The following is a 19,864-nucleotide window of genomic DNA, read 5'->3' on the forward strand; positions in this document are numbered from 1 at the left end:
ATTAGAATCACTGGAGCATGGAAATGGTTTGTTCTGAAAGGTACCTTGCTCATCAGAGTGTACCAATACCACTCACAAAAACAACGAGTCTGCCCGTTTCCCCACCGTCTTGCTAACAAAGGGCCATCAACCTTTTGATCTTTACTGACACGTGAAAAATGGTACCCGACCGTCATTTTAATTTTTCTTATCATGAATTAAGTTGGGCCTCTTTTCATATGTTAAAATCCATTTGCATTTCTTTCCCAATGAACTGTCTTTTCAGGTCTTTTGCCAAGAGCTCGAGCCACTGGGGTCTTCGTGTCGCCTTACTGCATCTACAGGAAATACTGGCTCTACGTCTAAAAACTTACAATTCTGTGGTAGGCTTCACATTTGCCCCTGGCTTATCCCTGACTGCGCTGGCTGTTTGCGTACGCTACTTTTTTTGTCACGAGAATGCGTTACTTTTGTCAACAAAGAACGGTTCAGCTTACGTCACGTCCGTCTCCCTCGCGTACAGGCCACCGGATTTTCACTGGGGTGGCCCTGCCCGCTCCCCTGCGAGCCTCGCGCCCCGCGCCCGCGCCCGCGCCCGCGCCCGCGCCCGCGCCCGCGCCCGCGCCCGCGCCCGCGCCCGCGCCCGCGCCCGCGCCCGCGCCCGCGCCCGCGCCCGCGCCCGCACGGCCTCGGCTCCTCCGGCTCCGCGAGCCGCGCGCCTCGGCGGCGCGTCGGAACCGGCGGCCGGCGCGGCGCGTGTTTCCCTCGCCAGGGGGGACGCGTTTGCAGCGGCCTTCCGGGGCGGGGCGCGTCTGGAGCGGAAGCGCCCGGGCGGCGCGCGGCCTCTGGCGCGTCTGGGCGGGGACCGGGTCGCTGGGCGCGGGGCGGCGGCGGGCGAGGGCTCCCGGCAGCCGACCCCGGGACGGCGGGCGCGAGGCGCGCGCGGGGCGGCGAGTGCGGCTGCGGGAGGCGTGAGGCTGGCCCCCGCCCCGGGCCGCGCGGCCATGAACCTGGAGCAGCTGCGGAAGCGAGTCCGGCAGTACCTCGACCAGGTGGGCGGCGCCGGCCGGGGAGCGTGGGGCCCGGGGCTGCGGAGGCCGGGCCGCCCGGGGCCGTTTCCGCGGGGCTCGGGTCCCCGCGGGCCTGGTGGCGGTGAGGCTGGATGGCAGCGGCCGTGGGCCTTTGCCTGGGGCGCTCCCTGTCTCCGCCTCGTCCCGTGGTCTGTGCAGCCCGGAGGGTGAGGACCGGAGAGGCCGGCGTGAGGCTCCGGGCCGAGCTGCAGCCGGCCTGGCGCCCGGCGCAGGGCACCTGCGCAGTACACAGCGCAGCGTGGAAGTTGCAGGATTGTTTCGGAGGACAGCTGCGGGGTGGCCTTAGGATTCGGCAGGCCAATAGAACGTTTTCAAGAGGTTTAGTCGTAATGCTTATGAGGCTGAATTTAAGTGAATGAAGTTCAAAGTTGTCTCAAGTCAGTACTTTTAAAAATTCTTGTTAACTGCATCTGCATCTCCTGCACTACCCTTGAATGAATAGCAAAGAGTGTTTAAAGAAAGAAGTGACTTCCACGATCAGCGTCAGTTTCATCTATGGTGTCGTTTAGTTTTTATTAAAATACTTGCTCTCCCAGTAAGTTGGAAAGGCAGAAGGGAGGGAAGAGCCACGTTTAATGCAAAGTATTCTGAATTGGATGCTAAATAATGTGGCCAAATGTTTGCAGTACCTTGGAGCGCTGTATTTTTGTTTACTGTAAGTCAGCTGAATTCAGTGTTTTCTGATCACTTTTTCTTTGGCACTGGGATGTAGTGAGGATTATGACAGGCCTGGTTTCCACACTCCAGGAGCCTATATCAAGCCAGTTTGTAACCATCCTGTAAGCATTCCTGCTGCCCCTGGCAGTAGTGTTCCTGGTTTGCATTCAGGAGAGCTGAGGCAGAGATTGCAGACAGGCTGAGAACTAGAACGGAGACTACAGCTAGCCCTGGTAAACTTGTGAGTGGCTTTCCATTGTCATCTGCTTTATTTTTGTGTGAATTGGCTAGAGATGAGTTTCCCCCATGGTTAGTGAAGCTTAGTTTGTGTGTGTGTGTGTGTGTGTGTGTGTGTATTTTAAATTTGGTACAACTGTATTATATGAGGTGTTTGAATAGAGTGTTTTATCTACTAAATTACACTTTGGATTCGTTAACAGTTCATTGACAATGTATAAATATCAGCACAAGAAGTGCTAATGACTAGATATTGCAAAATAAATCATTTGAATTACCTGCTGTTTTAGATACTTGCTGATACATTTTTGCAGTATATGAGTTTTTTAAAAACTACCTTCATGAATTTTATATACAAAGATCTTATAATATTGTTTTCATTGTACCATTAAACTAAAATTCACCCTAGCTGAGGTGTAAGATAGATGCTTGATGGGCCCCTATTACATGTAAAAAAACTATTGTATTGAGACGTTGATTTATTATCTAACATTCTAATTATATCAGATGTCTGTTTAAAACTGTTGAAACAAGAGAGCAGTCAACCACTTTTTTTTTTTTTTTTTATAGCAACAGTATCAAAGTGCTCTATTTTGGGCAGATAAAGTAGCTTCACTCTCTCATGGTAAGTGACGAAATGCTGATTTTTTTCTGATTCATCTTTAGAACTTTTTCTATTTCAACTTATGCCTCTGACCATCTGTGTAATTTTCCCTCCAGAGGAGCCCCAGGATGTGTATTGGTTGGCTCAGTGCCTCTACCTGACCGCTCAGTACCACAGGGCAGCCCATGCACTGCGGTCCCGGAAGCTGGACAAAGTAAGTAATTGCATGGACTTCAGAGCTCTTCCAAGCTGTAAAAAGCAAAGTCACTGGATTATTAGTTTAGGTGTATATTCTATTCATGTCAAAATTATTTAAAAGGATTAAATTTTTCTTGCTGAGTGTGAAGATAAAATGTCTTATACCTAATCTCAGTCACCTTGTTTTTCCCTTCCTCTCCCGTTCCACATCTGGTCACTAAGTCCTCAAAAATCTGTTTTCTAAATAGCTCTGAAATCGTGGCTATTCCTTTCCTTTTCCTTGCCACTCGTATGTATCAGGCCTTTAATTTCTTGTCTATTCTGTTATAGCCTCTCTTGTCTCTTTTGTCCAGTAACAGTTTCTCCCTTCCCAAAACACAGATCTGATTGTATCACCCACAGAGTCACTCAGTGATTTTTCCATTAGCTGCAGGATAAAGTCAGATGCATCAGTAGGCACTAGGCCCCTCCTAGATTTCTCTCCACTCTGTGTTTGACCCACCAGCATGCGTCCATGCGCTGCAGTGGTGGTGAGCGGTCGGTTCCTCAGCGTGCAGCAGTTAGGCACGCTCAGCACTCCTGCGCTGCCAGCCCCTCCCGCTCTGCACTCCTGCGCCGCCGGCCCCGCGCGCTCACCCGCTGCCCTGCAGATGTTCCCTCTTCAGCTGGTGCTTCTCACACCCTTTTGTAGCGCTCACTGCATTGTGCTGTCTTCGTGTCCCCCCACGGCCACCTCCTGAGGCAGGTCCTTGCTCCGTTCTGAGTCCTTGGTGCCCAGTAAACCGTAGGTTCGTGATGCATGTGGGTTAAAAAGACTGGATTTTTTTTTTAACTGCAAGAGTAAAAGGAGAAATTATGAAAATAACTCCATTGCCGTTTTCTTTTAAAGTGAAGATAAATATTATTTTGGCCACTTTTAAAATATACTGATTTCCTTTCTAGTTGTATGAAGCGTGCCGTTACCTTGCGGCTAGATGCCATGTAAGTGTGCTCTCGGTTTCATTTTTATTTGGTGAGAGTTTGGTTGGGTGAATGTTATGCTTCCCTCATCTATGTGTGAGGAGCTTGGCCGGTTAGTAAAGTATTTCATAAGGAAATGTTCTTTTCTTTAGTATTGTTTGCTGTAAAATATTGATCATTTTTTAACTAAAAGTGGGCACGCCTAAAGAAAATTCTACCATAGACATTTTAAAATTTAACTAATGGATAAAGTATGTATTGCCCTTTAAAAATCTGGAGTATGTGTTTGTTTAGTGTTGGAAGTCACGGGTGACCAGCGGTATTTCTGATTTCTACGTAGTATGCCGCGAAAGAGCACCAGCAGGCCCTTGACATTCTCGACATGGAGGAGCCCATCAACAAAAGACTGTTTGAGAAGCACATAAAGGATGAAAGTGGCTTGAAAGACTCCTCCAGTGACTGGGAAATGTCCGAGTCCTCAGTAAGTAGCACCGTCAGCCTGCTTCAGTGACAGCACTGACAACTGCCCACATGACATGGCAAAAACAAATGACCTCTTTACTTGAGTGTTGCCATATTAATTATGTTGCCAACTTTAATTTGCCTACCAAAAACCAAAAGGTGACAGACGAAGACTCTGTCTCAAAAAAAATTTTTTTTCTCGCATAAATGCATACAACACATTTATGAGGGTGTTTGGTACTATCATTATTATTTTAGGACCTCTTATCTATTAACTTATCTGCTAAGAAATGCATGATTTATTTCTAATGCATTATTTATTTTATGAAATTTTTTTTTTAAACAATTTATAGGACACTGGCTAGGTGTAAGATTCTCTCATAATGTTGACTGTTTTTTAAATTTTGATTTATAAATCTCCTTCATTAATGATTTTGGCTGCCCATCTCTGGATCATCCTTATGCTCAGTTATGTGTTTCTTGAGGTTCGGGATCTGGAATAGGAGTCAGGTTTCCACATCCTCTTGTTACTGGTAGCAGCGAGATGTCGGGCTGTTGGGCGCCTTACCATGTGCTGGCACCGCGGAGATGCTGGTATCTCTGGTCCACACAGAGTTCTCTAAGCTGGATAGTGTTTTCCCCTTTTTACAGATGAGGAAAGGAAACTGAGGCCAAGAGAGGTTCAGTCACTTGTCCCAGGTTCCCAGTAAGTGGCAGAGCTGGGGTCTGAACTCAGGCCTGTCTGGCTGCAGTGAGCCGTGCTCCTGAGCACGTGACTGCTGCGCTACGTCGCTGGCAGTTCCCAGTCGTCACTGGGGCCTTTCACTGGGGGCTACTATCCCACCCTCTATCTCAAAGTGTGATTTTATACACACTTCTTTTGCTGTCTCTAAATCATCGCGCTGTTTCGGGCAAAGCAAATGATGAGTTAGTAGCTGTGCATGTGCATTAGTTCTAAAGATCCGCTGCAGCCCAGGGAAGGTAGACTGAAGACACTTTTATGTTTCTGTTAATTTACGTCTTGACAGTTGGGATGAGCCAAATCTTTTTAGATGTAAGAAAAACTTTTCAGTATTCTAATACATAATTTTTGATCAAAAATTAAGTTTAAAAGTATTAGTGTGTGACTCATCATTTTTTCAACAGATAAAGAGTTCTATTTGTCTTCTACGGGGGAAAATCTATGACGCGCTAGATAATCGAACTCTAGCGACCTACAGCTACAAAGAAGCTCTGAAGCTCGACGTCTACTGTTTCGAGGCATTTGATCTTTTAACATCACACCACATGTTGACAGCACAGGAAGGTTTGGAAACTCAGGTGTTTTGTGTTTAGCAAAATCAATATTGTTAGGATTTTTTCCCCTGAAATCTATGTAATAATCTAGAGCAGGCTATGTGGGCTAGGTTTAAATAGACCTGCTAGCTCTCTTAATGTCTTCACAAACATGGAGCACCTTGCAAGTGCAGTGTTGAGCTGTGCCTTTGCCACCCACATCTGTGGGAACTGGGATGTGACGCAGCCATCCTTTCAGCACGTGACTGAGGTAGGATAAACCGAGATTGGAATATCTGACTCAGTGATTCTCAACCTGGCTGCACTTTAAATCCCTGAGGAGCTGTGGCTCACAGCTGTAATCCCAGCCCTCTGGGAGGGTGAGGCAGGAGGACTGCTTGAGCCCAGGAGTTGGAGACCAGCCTGAGCAACAGGGAGACCTGTCTCTACAAAAAATAAAATAAAAAAAAAAGAAGAAAAATTAGCTGGGCATGGTGGCAGACACCTGTAGTTCCAGATACTCAGGAGGCTGAGGCAGGGGGATTGCTTGAGCCCAGGAGCTTGAGGTTGCAGCGAGCTGTGATGAAGCCACTGCACTCTAGCCTGGGCGACAGAGCAAGACCCTGTCTCAAAAAAAAAAAAAACCCCAAAAAATATCAGTGTCAAACCAGTTCAGTCAGAACCTTCAGGGTGGGGCCCTGTCATCAGATGATTTAAAACTCCCTGGTGGTCCTGACAACACAGGGACTAAGAACAGTGTCCAGATGTGTTGGCATCCGTGGTGATGTGAGGTGAGTAAACAAGAGAACCAGAGAACAGGGTGGTTGAATTAAGGGGAGTCAAACATTTTATTTTATTTATTTTTTTGAGATAGAGTCCAGCTCTGTTGCCCAGGGTGGAGTGCAGTGGCATCATCATAGTTCACTGCAACCTCAGGCTCCTGGGTTCAAGTGATCCTCCCACCTCAGTATCCTGAATAGCTGGGAATACAGGTGCTCACCACCCCATACTCAGCTAAGTTTTCTTTTTCCTTTTATTTTTATTTTTTTATTTTTTTTTTTTTTGTAGAGACAGGGCCTCACGCTGTTGCTTAGGCTGGTCTTGAACTCCTAGGCTCAAGCAGTCCTCCCGCCTTGACTTCCCAAAGTGCCAGGATTACATGTGTGAGCCACGGCGCCCACCATCCTCCGTCATATTTCAGCCTAGTGCAGTGATCCTCAGCCAGGGTGATTTTGCCCCCCGAGGGACATTTGGGAATGTCTGGAGACATTTTTCGGTGTCACAACTTGGGGGCAGGTAGGCAGGTTGGAAGGTTGTGTTGGTATCTGTAGGGCAGAGGCCCGAGATCCTGCTGAGCATTCTGTAATGCACCGGACACCCCACCCCAGAGAGTGACCCACGCAGAGTGTCAGTGGTGCTGGGGCTGGTGGCTCTCCAGCTGGCCGATGACAAGAACCCCCTGGAAGCCTCCTGGCCCAGCCGTGGAAGAGCTGCCTCTGTCTTCCAGATGATTCTCTCCTGGGCTTGGAGACCACAGTGTCAGCTTTCTGTAGTACATTCTGATCTTGTTATTTTTCTCTTTTGAGTTTGATTTACTTAGACCAAGAACTATAGGAGAATATTTTTAGTTGCTGGTTTTTTTTCCCCCCGCTGCAAATATTATGAGGACATTCACTGATTTTTTTTTTTTCCTCACCATTTTTAAGAAAAAGAACTTCTCGAATCGCTACCTCTTAGCAAGCTCTGTGCCGAAGAACAGGAATTGCTACGTTTTCTGTTTGAGAACAAATTAAAAAAGGTAAGTAAAAACACAAAGATAGCATTTGCTTTATGTAAATATTTTATTTCTTCTAATAAATTTGGCTTGTGTTTTTTATTAAATTTTTAAAAATAATTTCATTAATTTAGTACATTTGCGAGACTAGTTAGATTATGTAAAACATGTATGATTCCTAAAAAAGCTTCCAGAAATATCTTCCTCCCAAGAACTCCTTATACTGAAAGGTTGAATAATCAAATCAGTGGAATGGTGTTGCATTTTCTTATGCTACCTGAACTTTTACTTTGGGAAACACTTCCTACCATAGAATTCTGTGATGAAATTGAGAACAAAATTAAACTTACTGACAGGAGTACTGATAAAATATGAAGTTAAAAAAGTTTTCAGAGGCTCACATATGTCCAATGAAAATGTTTTTAACTACTTGGGTCAAACATAAATTGAGTCTGCCTTTTGACTTGTTATTGTTCATTGAGTTTATGTTTAAATTTCTCTGTGTTTCAGTATAATAAGCCTAGTGAAACTGTCGTCCCCGAGTCAGTAGACGGCTTGCAAGAGAATCTGGATGTGGTAGTGTCTTTGGCTGAGAGACATTATTATAACTGTGATTTTAAAATGTGCTACAAGCTCACTTCTGTGTAAGTATGTCTACCCATTTCTGTGTAGGAACGTGAAGTGCAGTCCTTCTTAGCTAAGTAGTTCACGGACATGCTCTCCGTGTAATCTCGAACTGGATGATTTCCCTCTGCCATTGCGGGGTACGGAGCAGGGTGCTGCCTTAAAAGAGCAGTTTACGGACACAGGGGCATGCGTATTTGTAGGTTTACTATATTATATATGTGATTCCTAACAAAGCTTCCAGAAATATCTTCCCCCTAAGAACTCGTTGCACCAAAAGATTGAATGATCAAATCAATGGAGTGGAGTTGCATGAGACTTGGGAGGGATATACATGTTCCTCTTCCCAATCTTGATAATTTGCAGGTTTGAAAATTTGCAGTTTTGGCACGTGGTTTTATAAAACCCCTTCTGTGTTAGAGTCTAATGCAGTCCCGCAGGCGCTGCTCCCTCCGCCACACTCCCTGGCCGAGCCGTGCCCCACATGCCAGGTTTCCGGTGTACGGTTTAAATTTGTCCTTTAGCTAAGTTACATCTACTGTTTTTTGTGGATCTTTTGAGTTGTTTAAAATCCTTGAAATCACAGAAATTTTAATTGGGAAATACTAGTGATCTATTTAATATTTCATATGGTTTTTGATCCTTTAATTGGATTACTTATTTTATGCATTATAGTTCTCTTAATTTAAGGTAAGTATAAGTTGCAATGTTTATTTTTATCCTTACAAATAAACTAGAATTTTTCCTTTCGTTTATAACCTAATCGTTGCCTAAGTGAACCGACCTGAAGATGGTGGAGGGAGGGAGGTGGGCAGTGTCAGAACCCACAGTGCCGCCCGCGCGGGTGGAGCTGATGGCCCTGAGTGCTGTCTCGACCTGTTTCTGGGTGGTGATGTGTGGCTTTAACTTCCAGAGTGATGGAAAAAGATCCTTTCCATGCAAACTGTTTGCCTGTGCACATAGGGACGCTTGTGGAGCTGAATAAAGCAAATGGTAAGACATTTTTTTAATTGAAATAATTTCTAAGACAAAAATAAATTTCTGTAACTCTTGAAATTTTGTCTCATAAGTCCTGGCTAATTGAGACTACGGGTAACAACATAATAAGTTCCACAATAAAAGTAACAACTGGGGAAGAAATGTTTATCTAAGTGACCGATGGTCTATTCTTTTTTCCCAACAGAACAATTTATTTCTTTATCCCTGCTTCCTTTTCTCAAATGTAATTTATGCGTCAAGGTATGCTAGCTTTAAATTGGTGGGAGTCGGTTCTGCCTTTTTTCTCCTTTTCTATAAATTCCATAAGAAAACTTGCAAGAGTCAATAACTTTAGAAATTGGAAGGGAACAGACTTTTCGCTCATGTTTTCTGTATTTTGACATTTCAGAAACACTGGGTTGTGTTTAGGCTGTATTTGCCCTTCAGTCTTTTAAAACTGAATAGTGAGCTGTCAGGAGGAAAAATCGCCAAACTCTGGGACTCCTGGTCCCTGCGGCTCACAGTGGTCTGGGGGCCGGCGGTGCGAGAGCCTGTCGGAATGTGGCCTCCAGCGGCCCCAGGCTGCACCTGGGAGATGGCATCCCAGAACACTGGCGCTTACACTTTTCCTAAGGGACCGTAACCTCAGTGGTTTGATAAACTTGAAAGCTTGGCCCACGCTATCTGCCCGCGGGGGGCTAAGATGGCCCACAGTGGGGCTGAGGCGTGAGAGGCCTGAGTCCCTGGACGGGGGGAGGGGGGCGCTTTGCTGGGCGGCGGCTGCCCCCGCCTCGCCCACCGCGTGTCTCCCACCGCGTGTCTCCTGTCACCTTTGCAGTCACTCAGCAGGTGCCCGGTGCCCGCTGTGGGTCTGCACTGGGTCTGTCTGCCCGGTGGAGTTTTTATACCTTACTAGGTAAATGGATTTTGTATCTAGAATGAAATAGAAGTACGCAGTCATTTCTGTGAGAACAGAATTTGTATGATTGTGAAGAGCTGTAACTAAGTCATATCTTAAATTGCATTTCGTATGAATAATTGTATCCTTTTTCTCTTTTTCCCTAATATAGAACTTTTCTATCTTTCTCACAAACTGGTGGATTTATATCCTAGTAATCCTGTAAGTAATATAAATCTGTTATTGTTACAGTGTTTTTTACTTAGCTAAGCTTTAAGAAAATATTTAGTATTTAGACAGCAGCTTATTTTTAAGTTCAAGCAAATAATGTTTTATTTTAAAGTGTTAGAGCAGAATCTCCTAGTGCTTAAGATGCTTAGCAGCATTAACTGTTTCAATCCATTAAACTGAAGCAATAACTTAAAACAAAAACATTTTATTTTTTCTGAACTAGAATATGTGATACAGAAAGGTCTAGTCTATCTTCTTTCTAGCCTAATTTGTTAGAGATTCCAATTCAAGGTTACGCAATCTTTGGTCATGGTAAATTTTGAACTTTTTAGGTGTCTTGGTTTGCAGTGGGATGTTACTATCTCATGGTTGGTCATAAGAATGAACATGCTAGAAGATATCTCAGGTATGGCCTTATTTCCTTCCTCCCTCCGTAGGGAACTGCAGGAGGGGCCCTCTTGCTCAGGGGCTTCAGTGCAGTCGTTACAGAGTGCTCTGGGGCAGCGTGAGGGAGTCGGTGTTTCCTCAACAGATTCAGTCCCGTTGCATCAATTGTTTACTTTGCTCTTTATAAGATGCCATGAGGGGAGATAAAAGCAATCAGTGGTTTAGACCTTGTTCTCAGGGAGCTTATGTGTTTTTAATTTCATTGATAAATGAGACAAATGTGAAACAAAAGAGCATGATGTAGTATGAAAGGCTCTTTTTTTCATGTATTCTGTTACCCTTTTACTTTTAGGACTTCTTTTGCTAATAGTTGTGAAATTATGTGAAAGCACGTGAGATTGGGGGCCCTAAATGTGACTATAAAACAGAATCGTGGCAGAGCGAGTTGGTTCCCGTAAGGATCCGCCGTGGTTTTAGCTTCAGGGCAGCCATTACAGCCCAAACAAGCATTTAACCAGCATTACTCAAGTCTAGGAAAATGTCTAATACATGAAGAATTACTTAAGCGCTTTAAATGTAATAATTCCCGTGCTTCCCTCTACGCAAACAAAATACTAGCAGAAAGTGGCCTCTGAGGGAAAGAGGGTGAAGTTTGGAGTCAGACTCGAATTCTGGTGCAGGTTTTGTGACTTACCAGCTGAAACTCCTTGGGAAAGTTAGTTTCCCTGACTCTCTTCTCCAAAGGGGGATGGTACAATATTTACATCTCAGCATTGCTGGGAAAATTGACAAGATGACCCGAAAGGGCCCTGCACTAGGAAGGGATAGAAGGCGCTCTCTGGTTGGTTGTGTGCTCAGTATTTTAGAAAAACTCGTGAGAAGGAAGATGATTTGTGTTGTAAAATTTCTTTTGAACTGTGCTTCCCTGATTTACTGTGTGATTCAGTAATGGACTCGCACAAAACAGGGACCGTTTGGGGGAAAGAAAACTTAGAAAATAAAATGCTGGGAAGTAGGAGATCACCCATACGTTTTCCGTGTTTTCTGATCTGTTCCCTTTGTTCCTTGCTGTGGGTTAGTCATCACAGCGTGCTCACTGACTGAAGACTGTTCATGCCCAGTCCAGTTCCTGTAACCAGGGTGAATCTCTTGCCACCGTCTGCAGGGTATCACCTGCACTCTCGGGCCTTGCTGTACTTGTCTTTAAACTATAAACTAGTTCATCTGGCAAGCTGCCAGGATGAAAGCAGGCGTCTGACGGGTGCCTGGCACAAAGCAGACCCTCAGTTAATGGTCGGTGCTGTTGCTGCTGCCTTTGTCTACCAGGTTACAGGATGGAGCGCCAGACTAAGTCACATCTGTAAGCTCTCTACAGAATGCTGATGGGTTCAGCGACAGTACCTAGAAAGTGGTGGACCTCCCTCCTGGAATTTCTTGAAATTTTGCTTATACTATTAAATATTGTTTTAGTTCAAATGAACACAAATGTTACATCAGTGTTCCAATGTATTGACAACTCATTTATTAAATGAAGGTTAGTGTCTTTGATGCAGTCTGCTGATATAAAATTAACAATTTAGGAACAAATATTATGTTACTTGAATGACCTCTTTTGTTTTAGCAAAGCCACAACGCTGGAGAAGACCTACGGGCCCGCGTGGATCGCCTATGGGCATTCCTTTGCGGTGGAGAGCGAGCACGACCAAGCCATGGCCGCCTACTTCACCGCAGCGCAGCTCATGAAAGGGTACGTAGGCACAGCCGGCGGAGCACGCTCCACGAGAGCATTCTTGGCTGACAAAAAGAAGTGAAATTTTTATTGTTAATATTATTGCCATTTGATTGTTAAACTAAAAAACATTTTACTTCTTATCTAGCGGCTTGTGATTGTAAAATAACTATGGAAATAGAGGAGGAGGGAAGCTGGCGTAGTGAATTTGCCTAGCAATTTATCTCAACCAGTGCAGGAGGAAACTAGGGAGCGAGGCCAAGGGAAGAGATGAGTACAGAAGCTCTTCACCTGCTCGTGCAAGAGTGAAAATTATCATATCTTGTCTGTTACCAAAAGTATTGGATGTGGCTTAGTGGTAGTGCAGGACTGCATTTGCCAGTATGCTAGATTTATATCCATATCAATTCTATTGATACTGAAATAATTAACCATTAAGAGTATGTTACTTTGGGGGAGTACTGCTGTTATTCCTGCTGACTCTTTGGTCTCACCGTTGGTTGGACCTGGCGGAGTTCGTTCACGTGGATCCCGTCTGTGACGACTCCGTCCGTGCAGAGAGGTAGTGTGAGCTCGGGGTCCAGACGGCTGGCGTGGGCTCGTGCTGCCTGGACTCGCTTCCAGGCTCTTCCACTTAGAGCTGATCTTGGGCAAATCACTCAGCCTCTTAAAAAATAGGAATAACAGCAAAAGTTGCTCATTGGCTTACTGAAGCACTCAAAGTTAGCTACCTTTGTTTACTCATAGTGTTCAGGGGTGGGATCGTATATTTATCTATGTTGAATTTCATCTCATTAGATTTGATCTGCCTTTTCAAACTATTCAAACTCTTTTTGACACTCAGTTCTGCATCCAAATTACTTACCAACTGCAGCTTTTTATACTCATATTAAAGATAAGTATGGCTTTTATAGCAAATCGTCCCTGTAAATATTGTGAACGATACCGCTCCCTAGCGGTGTTAGTCAGTAGGGCTGCCATGACAAAATACCACAGACTGGGTGGCTGGAAGGACAGGAATTTATTTTCTCACAGTTCTGAAGAACGGGACGTGGGAGACCGGGCGCTGGCCCACGCAGGTCCTGGCCAGGGCCCCTCCGGCCTGCAGACACGGCCGCCTCGCTGTGTCCTCACCTGGCAGAGAGCAAGCTCTGCTATCTCTTCCTCTTCTTGTAAGGACACCGTACTAGGGGACGAGGGTCTTACTCTTACGATCGTTTACTGTTCATTACCTCCTCACAGGCCCTGTCTCCAGGCACAGGCACTGTGGGTAGGGCTTAGTGTTCACATCTGTGGGGAGGATACAGCCAGTGCACAGCCCTGGCACGGGATTAGAAGTCGCCCTCCAGGTAGCAGTTGTCCAGCCGTCATCGATCTGCCTAGACGGTCCTCGTGCTGAGTCCGGGTCTCTCCCTCCTTCCACCAAGGCATGTGACACCCTTTCCCGTGCTTTTCTCACGCTCAGCTCCAGTTATCTGCTTATTTCTCTTCATCTATCTGATAATTTGTTAGGAAAAAAAATAACTTCCTATGAGTTGTTTCTTATGAACACGCGAGAATCTGATAATTTTTGTTGGGTATTCTGGGTGCTCACAAACAGAGTAGTTATTAGTTCCTAGCTAAGAATGAAAATCAGTGATAATGGCTGGGCGTGGTGGCTCATGCTTGCAATCCTTGCCCTTTGGGAGGCCGAGGCTGGAGACTCGCTTGAGCCCAAGAGTTCAAGACCAGCCTGGGCAACATGTTCAGATCCTGTTTCTACCAAAAAAAAAAAATAATCAGCGGTGTATGGTGGGTTGTGCCTGTAGTCCCAGCTACTCAGGAGGCTGAGCCAGGAGGCTCGCCTGAGCCCGGGAGTTGGAAGTTGCAGTGAGCTGTGATCACACCCCTGTACGTGATAGAGTGAGACCCTGTCTCACAAGGAAAAAAAAATGATAATGATACAATTAATTAAACACCTTTAGTGTTTCCTAGTGTAACAAACTTTGTATCATTGAATTCTCACATCAGCTCATCAAGATAAGCATCATTTTCTCTCAGTTTTACACCCCCGTCAGAACAGCTTTGTACCCTCTTAACCTGCCTGTGTTTGGATAAATGTTTGAAATTGGGTAAATATTTTTAAGTTTCCTTTGTGATTTATTTTTTGAGTCATTAGTTATTTAAGAGTATGTTAATATTTAATTTCCACGTATTTGTGAATTTCCCAAATTTCCTTCTGTTATTGGTTTCTGACTTAATTCTGTTTAGTTGGAGAACATACTTTGCATGATGTCAGCCCTTTTGAATTTATTGAGGCTTGTTTCATGAGTGAACATAGGATCTGTTGTAGAGATTGTTCCAGATTCACTGGAGAATTCTGCTCTTTTTGTGTGTGGAGTGTTCCGTTGATACCTTTTAGGTCTAATTTTTATAGTGTTACTGAAGTCTTCTATTCGCCTGTTGATCTTCTACCTAGTTACTCTCTCCACTGTTGCAGGTCTGGCATTGATGTCTCCAACTCTTAGTGTTCAGTTGTCTGTTTCTCAGTTTTTGTTCTTTTTTTTCTTTTGAGTCAGAGTCTCGTTCTGTTGCCCGGGCTAGAGTGCTGTGGCGTCAGCCTAGCTCACAGCAACCTCCAACTCCTGGGCTCAAGCGATCCTCCTGCCTCAGCCTCCCTAGTAGCTGGGACTGCAGGCATGTGCCACCATGCCTGGCTAATTTTTATTTTTTAAATATATATTTTTAGTCGTCCAAGTAATTTCTTTCTATTTTTAGTAGAGACGGGGTCTCGCTCTTGTTCAGGCTGGTCTCGAACTCCTGAGTTCAAATGATCCTCCCGCCTCAGCCTCCCAGAGTGCTAGGATTACAGGCATGAACCACTGCACTCGGCCCCAAGTATATACTTCTGTCAACCTTATTTATCATTTTTCATTTTCTTCATTTGTCCCTATGGGTTTGAGGTACCCTCTGGTGTCACTTTCTTTCGTTCTTTTTTTCCTTTTTCTTTTATTTTTTTAATGAGATGAGATCTTGCCCTGCCGCCCAGGCTGAAGTCCACTGGCACAATCGTGACTCACTGCAGCCTCTAATTCCTGGGCTCACGCAATCCTCCTGCCTCAGCCTCCCAAGAAGCTGGGACTACAGGTGCCACCGCACCGAGCTCGGTGTCACTTTCTTACTCTAACGCAGCTTTGCTCTCACCTCCTTCCTATTCTGTTATTGGTGAACCTTACATTTCTACGTATGATAGGCCCAAAATTGCAATTCCAAGTGAGTTTGCCTAATCTGAAAATTTGAAATCTGAAAGTTTTTGACCACTGTCATGACACTCAAAGTAAATGCTCATTGGAGCAGTTCAGATTTTGGATTTTCAGACTAGGATGCTCACCAATAAGTATAATGCAAATATTCCAAAATCCAAAAAAAGTCTGAAACCCAAAACATTTCTGGTCCCAAGCATTTCCGACCAGTTAAGAGAAAAAAGAAGACATACATTTATACTATCTTTTATAATTATATAATTATCTTTACTAGTAGTCTGTTTTTTCTTGTGGATTTGCATTACTCTCTGAGGTACTTTGCTTTCAGCCTATGGAACATCTTTAGTGTTTCCTGTAGGATGTGTCTGCAGTAAATGTGCTCCCCCAAAGAGTGTCTTAATTTCACCTTCATTTTCAAAGGATAATTTTTCTGGGTGTGGGTTCTTGGTTGACGGGCCTTCACACTTTGTCAGCCAGCTGCCTGCTGGCCTCTGGGGTAGTGGACGAGAAGTCAGCCGCTGATCTTATTGAAGGTCCCTGTGTGTCATTACCTGCTTTTCTGCCACTGCTTTAAGGATTCTTGTTTCGTCTTTTTCAGTGGTTTGACCGTGATTTGCCTGGGTCTGGATTTCTTTGAGTTTGTTCTTGGAGTTCTTTGAGATGTTTTGGAAAGCTTTTGGCTGCTATTCCTTCAAATATTCTTTCTGCCCCTTTCTTCCTTCTCCTTGTGGGACTCCTGCTCTGCGCGTACTGGTGAGCTCGAGGGCGGCTCCACTCACTCTTCCTCCTTCTGTTTCTCCGGCTGGACGATCTCAATTGACCTGTCTTCAGGTTCAGTGATGCCTCTGTCTCTTCCAATCTGCTCTTAAACCCTTCTAGTGCATTTTTTATTTCAGTTATTATACCTTTCAACTCAAGAATTGCTATTTGGTTGGTTTTTTTATAATTTATATCTCTTTATTGTCATTCTCTGGTGAGACAGTATTCTCATACTTTATTTTTGTAGAGATAATTTCCTTTGGTTCTTTGAATATTTAAAATAGCTTATTTAAGGTATTGTCTTGTAAGTCTAACATCTGAGCTCTTCCCAGAACGGTTTCTACTGACTGCTTTATTTCCTGTGTACGGGCCATACTTTCCTGTCCCTCTGCATGTCTATTTTTTGTTGAAAGTAGACATTTAGGCCGGGCGCGGTGGCTCACGCCTGTAATCCTAGCACTCTGGGAGGCCGAGGTGGGCGGATTGTTTGAGCTCAGGAGTTCGAGACCAGCCTGAGCAAGAGCGAGACCCCATCTCTACTAAAAAAATAGAAAGAAATGATATGGACAGCTAAAAATATATATATAGAAAAAATTAGCCGGGCATGGTGGCACATGCCTGTAGTCCCAGCTACTCGGGAGGCTGAGACAGGAGGATCGCTTGAGCTCAGGAGTCTGAGGTTGCTGTGAGCTAGGCTGACGCCACGGCACTCATTCTAGCCTGGGCAACAGAGTGAGACTCTGTCTCAAAAAAAAAAAAAAAAAAAAAAGAAAGTAGACATTTAAAGTAATACAGTGGGGAAATCCTGGAAATCAGATTTTCCATCCCAGGGTTTGCTGCTGTTCCTGTTTGTTAAGTGACTTTCCGTAACTCGTTCTGTCGACTGTATGCAGTGTCGTGTGGCGCCGCTGAAGCCTGTCACTGGCTTTGGGGTCCCTCAGACCAGCGAGTCCTGCACCCTTTGTCCAAGGACTCTGCTCCTGCGCTGGGCAGGCCTGCAGCCCTGGGAGCTGCCGCCCCTGCCTTAGCCCTCGCCTCCCCCCCGCCCCACCCCTGCCTTAGCCCTCGCCTCCCCCCCGCCCCACCCCTGCCTTAGCCCTCGCCTCCCCCCGCCCCACAGGGCCTCAGGACTGACCCGGGGTGAGAGTTCAGGGCCTTCTCAGCCCTGTGCTGGGCGTGCGTGGGGCCCTGCACATGTGCGTGGCCCGACGCCCAGGAATGCGCTGGAGCTCTTCAAAAGGCCCCGTGACATCCCCTTCCCCGTTTCCTTTCTGGCCAGCCTCTCGCTTGCCCCAAGGGATGGTAGCTGCCAGCTGTTCAGCAGATGCCCTGGGGGTGGAGCTTTCTCAGGAGTGAGCTCTGAGGTCAGACGGAGACCAGCCGTGAGCCGGCCGACCAGTGCCGCTCTCTGTGGGTGCTGTGGGGACTCCGCGCTCATCCTGCCCCTCCGGCGGCCACTAGGCTGACAGTCTTCAACTACTGTGGCCGTGAGGCTGGTGCAAAGCTGGGGAGAGCGGGGGGGGGGGGGGGGGGGGGGGGGGCAGGCTGAAGCGCCGGAGTTTGCTGCTCTCACTGGGATCCGGCTGCTTCTCTTGGATGTGTCCTCCTCAAATTGATGTAAGCCCTTGCTTAACTTCCAAGGTTCTGAAAAAGTTGATTTTCGACGATGTTTGCCAGTGTTCTTGTTGCTTCTATGGATGAATAGAGTTTTGAAGGCCCTTACTCTGCCATTTCAAAAGTACTTCCCCCAGATAAATATTTTTAAGTGATTGTCATGACCTGTCTGTAGATGATAGAATCTTTTTTTTTTATTGTCCCCCCAAAATCCATGTTGAAAAGAATCTTAGTCTGAGTCATGATTCTAGATTAGAACCGAGGTCATGCCAAGCAATCAATCATTACTTATTGACGTCTGAGATCATCTTCAAAGGATCATCTTTCTACGTTTGCTTTCCTGTGATCAGTGATGCAGTAGTGTGAACAGATAGATGGCAATTTACTGAAAAAGCAGTTAGTGCTGACTGTGTGCCTAGAACTCTCTCAGGATGGGAAAATAGAATTAATACATGTGACATTATTTAGAACTCTCCTGCGCAGAACTGGCAATAACTGATTTTACTGGGAACTCACCGAAAGGAGAGTTTTTAGGTTCAAAAAGTCAGAGGAAGCTTCCTAAAGGGCAGTGGGATCGAACACAGTCTTGAAGATGAGCAGGGCTGGAGAGTGGGGGTGGCGGGTGCGGCTGGGGCCTGGCGTCAGCATCACGGGAACCAGGCACCGTTCTGCTTCAGAGGGTGTCGGGGTTTGACTGGAATAATGAAAATTAAAGGTAAATAAGTTGTTGATTGATTCTAAAAGTGGCGGCTGATTAGCCTAAAAGCCTTTTAAGCATTCATTAAATATTAGTAAATTAAGAGTTAGAAAAAAGTAAACCTTGTGTTTTGGCTACGTTTAAATTATTTTGCAGGGAAGTTTTGAAGTTGACAAATTAGTTTCTGCTGAATTACAAAGTTTCGGGTATTGAATGTGTGACATTTTCCATGTGTTTAGGTGTCATTTGCCAATGCTGTATATCGGATTAGAATATGGTTTGACCAACAACTCAAAACTTGCTGAAAGATTCTTCGGCCAAGCTCTGAGCATCGCACCGGAAGACCCTTTTGTGATGCATGAGGTTGGCGTGGTTGCCTTTCAGAATGGAGAGTAAGTACGGGAGACCACAGGTCCTTCTGTCACTCTGTAGGCAGCGTGACACCTCCGTCACTAGGGGTTAGCTGATCAGAGTGACTCTTCAGGAGGTTTTTATTTTTAAATGTGCTATTTTAGGAGGAGACAGTTTAAAAAGGCAAAGAAACTGTTATCTTGGATTTCCTGAAACATTCTAAACCCGGGTCCTGGTTGTCCTTTGATCTGAGCTGCACCGGTTTCCTCACGTGGGTGGACAGCCGGATCCCAGCACCCCACGTCGTGGCCGGAGGCCCTGCGGCACCTTCGTCTTCTCTGTGGATTAGCAGTTAGATTCGTGTATTTGAGAACAATTTTCTACAGTTTTTGAAACAAAAATGTTTTCTATTTAGTTACTAGTAAATCAGAAAATTAAGCTAGTTAGAATGACCCAATCTCTGAGTCTCCTGGTCAGTTGAAGCTTTAATGTAACCTTGATTATTTATGGAATGAGTGGTTCAGTGTCATACTCAAGAGAGAAACATATCAATTAATATAATCCTTTGCATTCAATTATATATAAATTTTAAAACAGTAAATTAGTACTACTGTGTTATTTGTGGTGTGTGTGTGTTCTAAAAATTGGGTTATCTAGGTATATATAAAAAATTTAAAGCTTTAAAAAAATACATAGTAATGACAATATAATACAGTCAGTTGTCAGTATTTGCAAATTCTGTATTTATGAATTGTCTCCTCACTAAAATCTATCTGTAACTCCAAAATCAGAACCTGAGGTCTTTCGCAGTTGTCGGCAGACACAGGCAGGGAGACGTTGAGTCTCCCGACACCCACGTCCCTCGCCGAAGCCACAGGAGGCCGTTTTGTCTCAGCTCATGCTCTACACCAGTCTCCTTTCGTGGTCTGTTTAGTACCACGTTTTCCATATTTTTGTGCCTTTCCCTGTTTAATCTCCCAGCTTAGTGCCAAAGTGCTGTCTAGTGTTTTCCAAGCACAGGAGGCTGCGATGTGCCTTACAGAGGAAATACATGTGTTAGAGAAGCTTCATTCAGGCACGAGTCATAGTGCGGTTGGCCACGAGTTCAATGCCGGTG

General features: G+C 45.2%; 1 protein-coding gene across 3 annotated transcripts in view; it reads left to right on the top strand.

The window, feature by feature from the left end:
- The first annotated feature begins 873 nt into the window (after nucleotides 1-873).
- The window catches only part of CDC16 (cell division cycle 16), a 29,525-nt gene continuing 10,534 nt past the window's right edge, over nucleotides 874-19,864 (top strand). The window contains exons 1-13 of one of the 3 annotated variants that reach the window (XM_069467815.1): nucleotides 874-1,031; nucleotides 2,535-2,589; nucleotides 2,685-2,782; nucleotides 3,709-3,747; nucleotides 4,067-4,207; nucleotides 5,335-5,494; nucleotides 7,170-7,261; nucleotides 7,748-7,881; nucleotides 8,775-8,854; nucleotides 9,910-9,959; nucleotides 10,301-10,374; nucleotides 11,977-12,102; nucleotides 18,636-18,788. In XM_069467815.1, the coding sequence (XP_069323916.1) occupies nucleotides 984-1,031; nucleotides 2,535-2,589; nucleotides 2,685-2,782; nucleotides 3,709-3,747; nucleotides 4,067-4,207; nucleotides 5,335-5,494; nucleotides 7,170-7,261; nucleotides 7,748-7,881; nucleotides 8,775-8,854; nucleotides 9,910-9,959; nucleotides 10,301-10,374; nucleotides 11,977-12,102; nucleotides 18,636-18,788 (1,250 nt within the window). In that variant the 5' untranslated portion in view covers nucleotides 874-983. Of the gene's footprint in view, nucleotides 1,032-2,534; nucleotides 2,594-2,684; nucleotides 2,783-3,708; nucleotides 3,748-4,066; nucleotides 4,208-5,334; nucleotides 5,495-7,169; nucleotides 7,262-7,747; nucleotides 7,882-8,774; nucleotides 8,855-9,909; nucleotides 9,960-10,300; nucleotides 10,375-11,976; nucleotides 12,103-18,635; nucleotides 18,789-19,864 lie in introns of those variants that run through there. The other 2 variants (XM_069467816.1, XM_069467817.1) reach the window with 2 other exon arrangements.

The sequence above is a fragment of the Eulemur rufifrons genome, chromosome 4, assembly GCF_041146395.1.
Source record: "Eulemur rufifrons isolate Redbay chromosome 4, OSU_ERuf_1, whole genome shotgun sequence".
Lineage (NCBI taxonomy): Eukaryota > Metazoa > Chordata > Mammalia > Primates > Lemuridae > Eulemur > Eulemur rufifrons.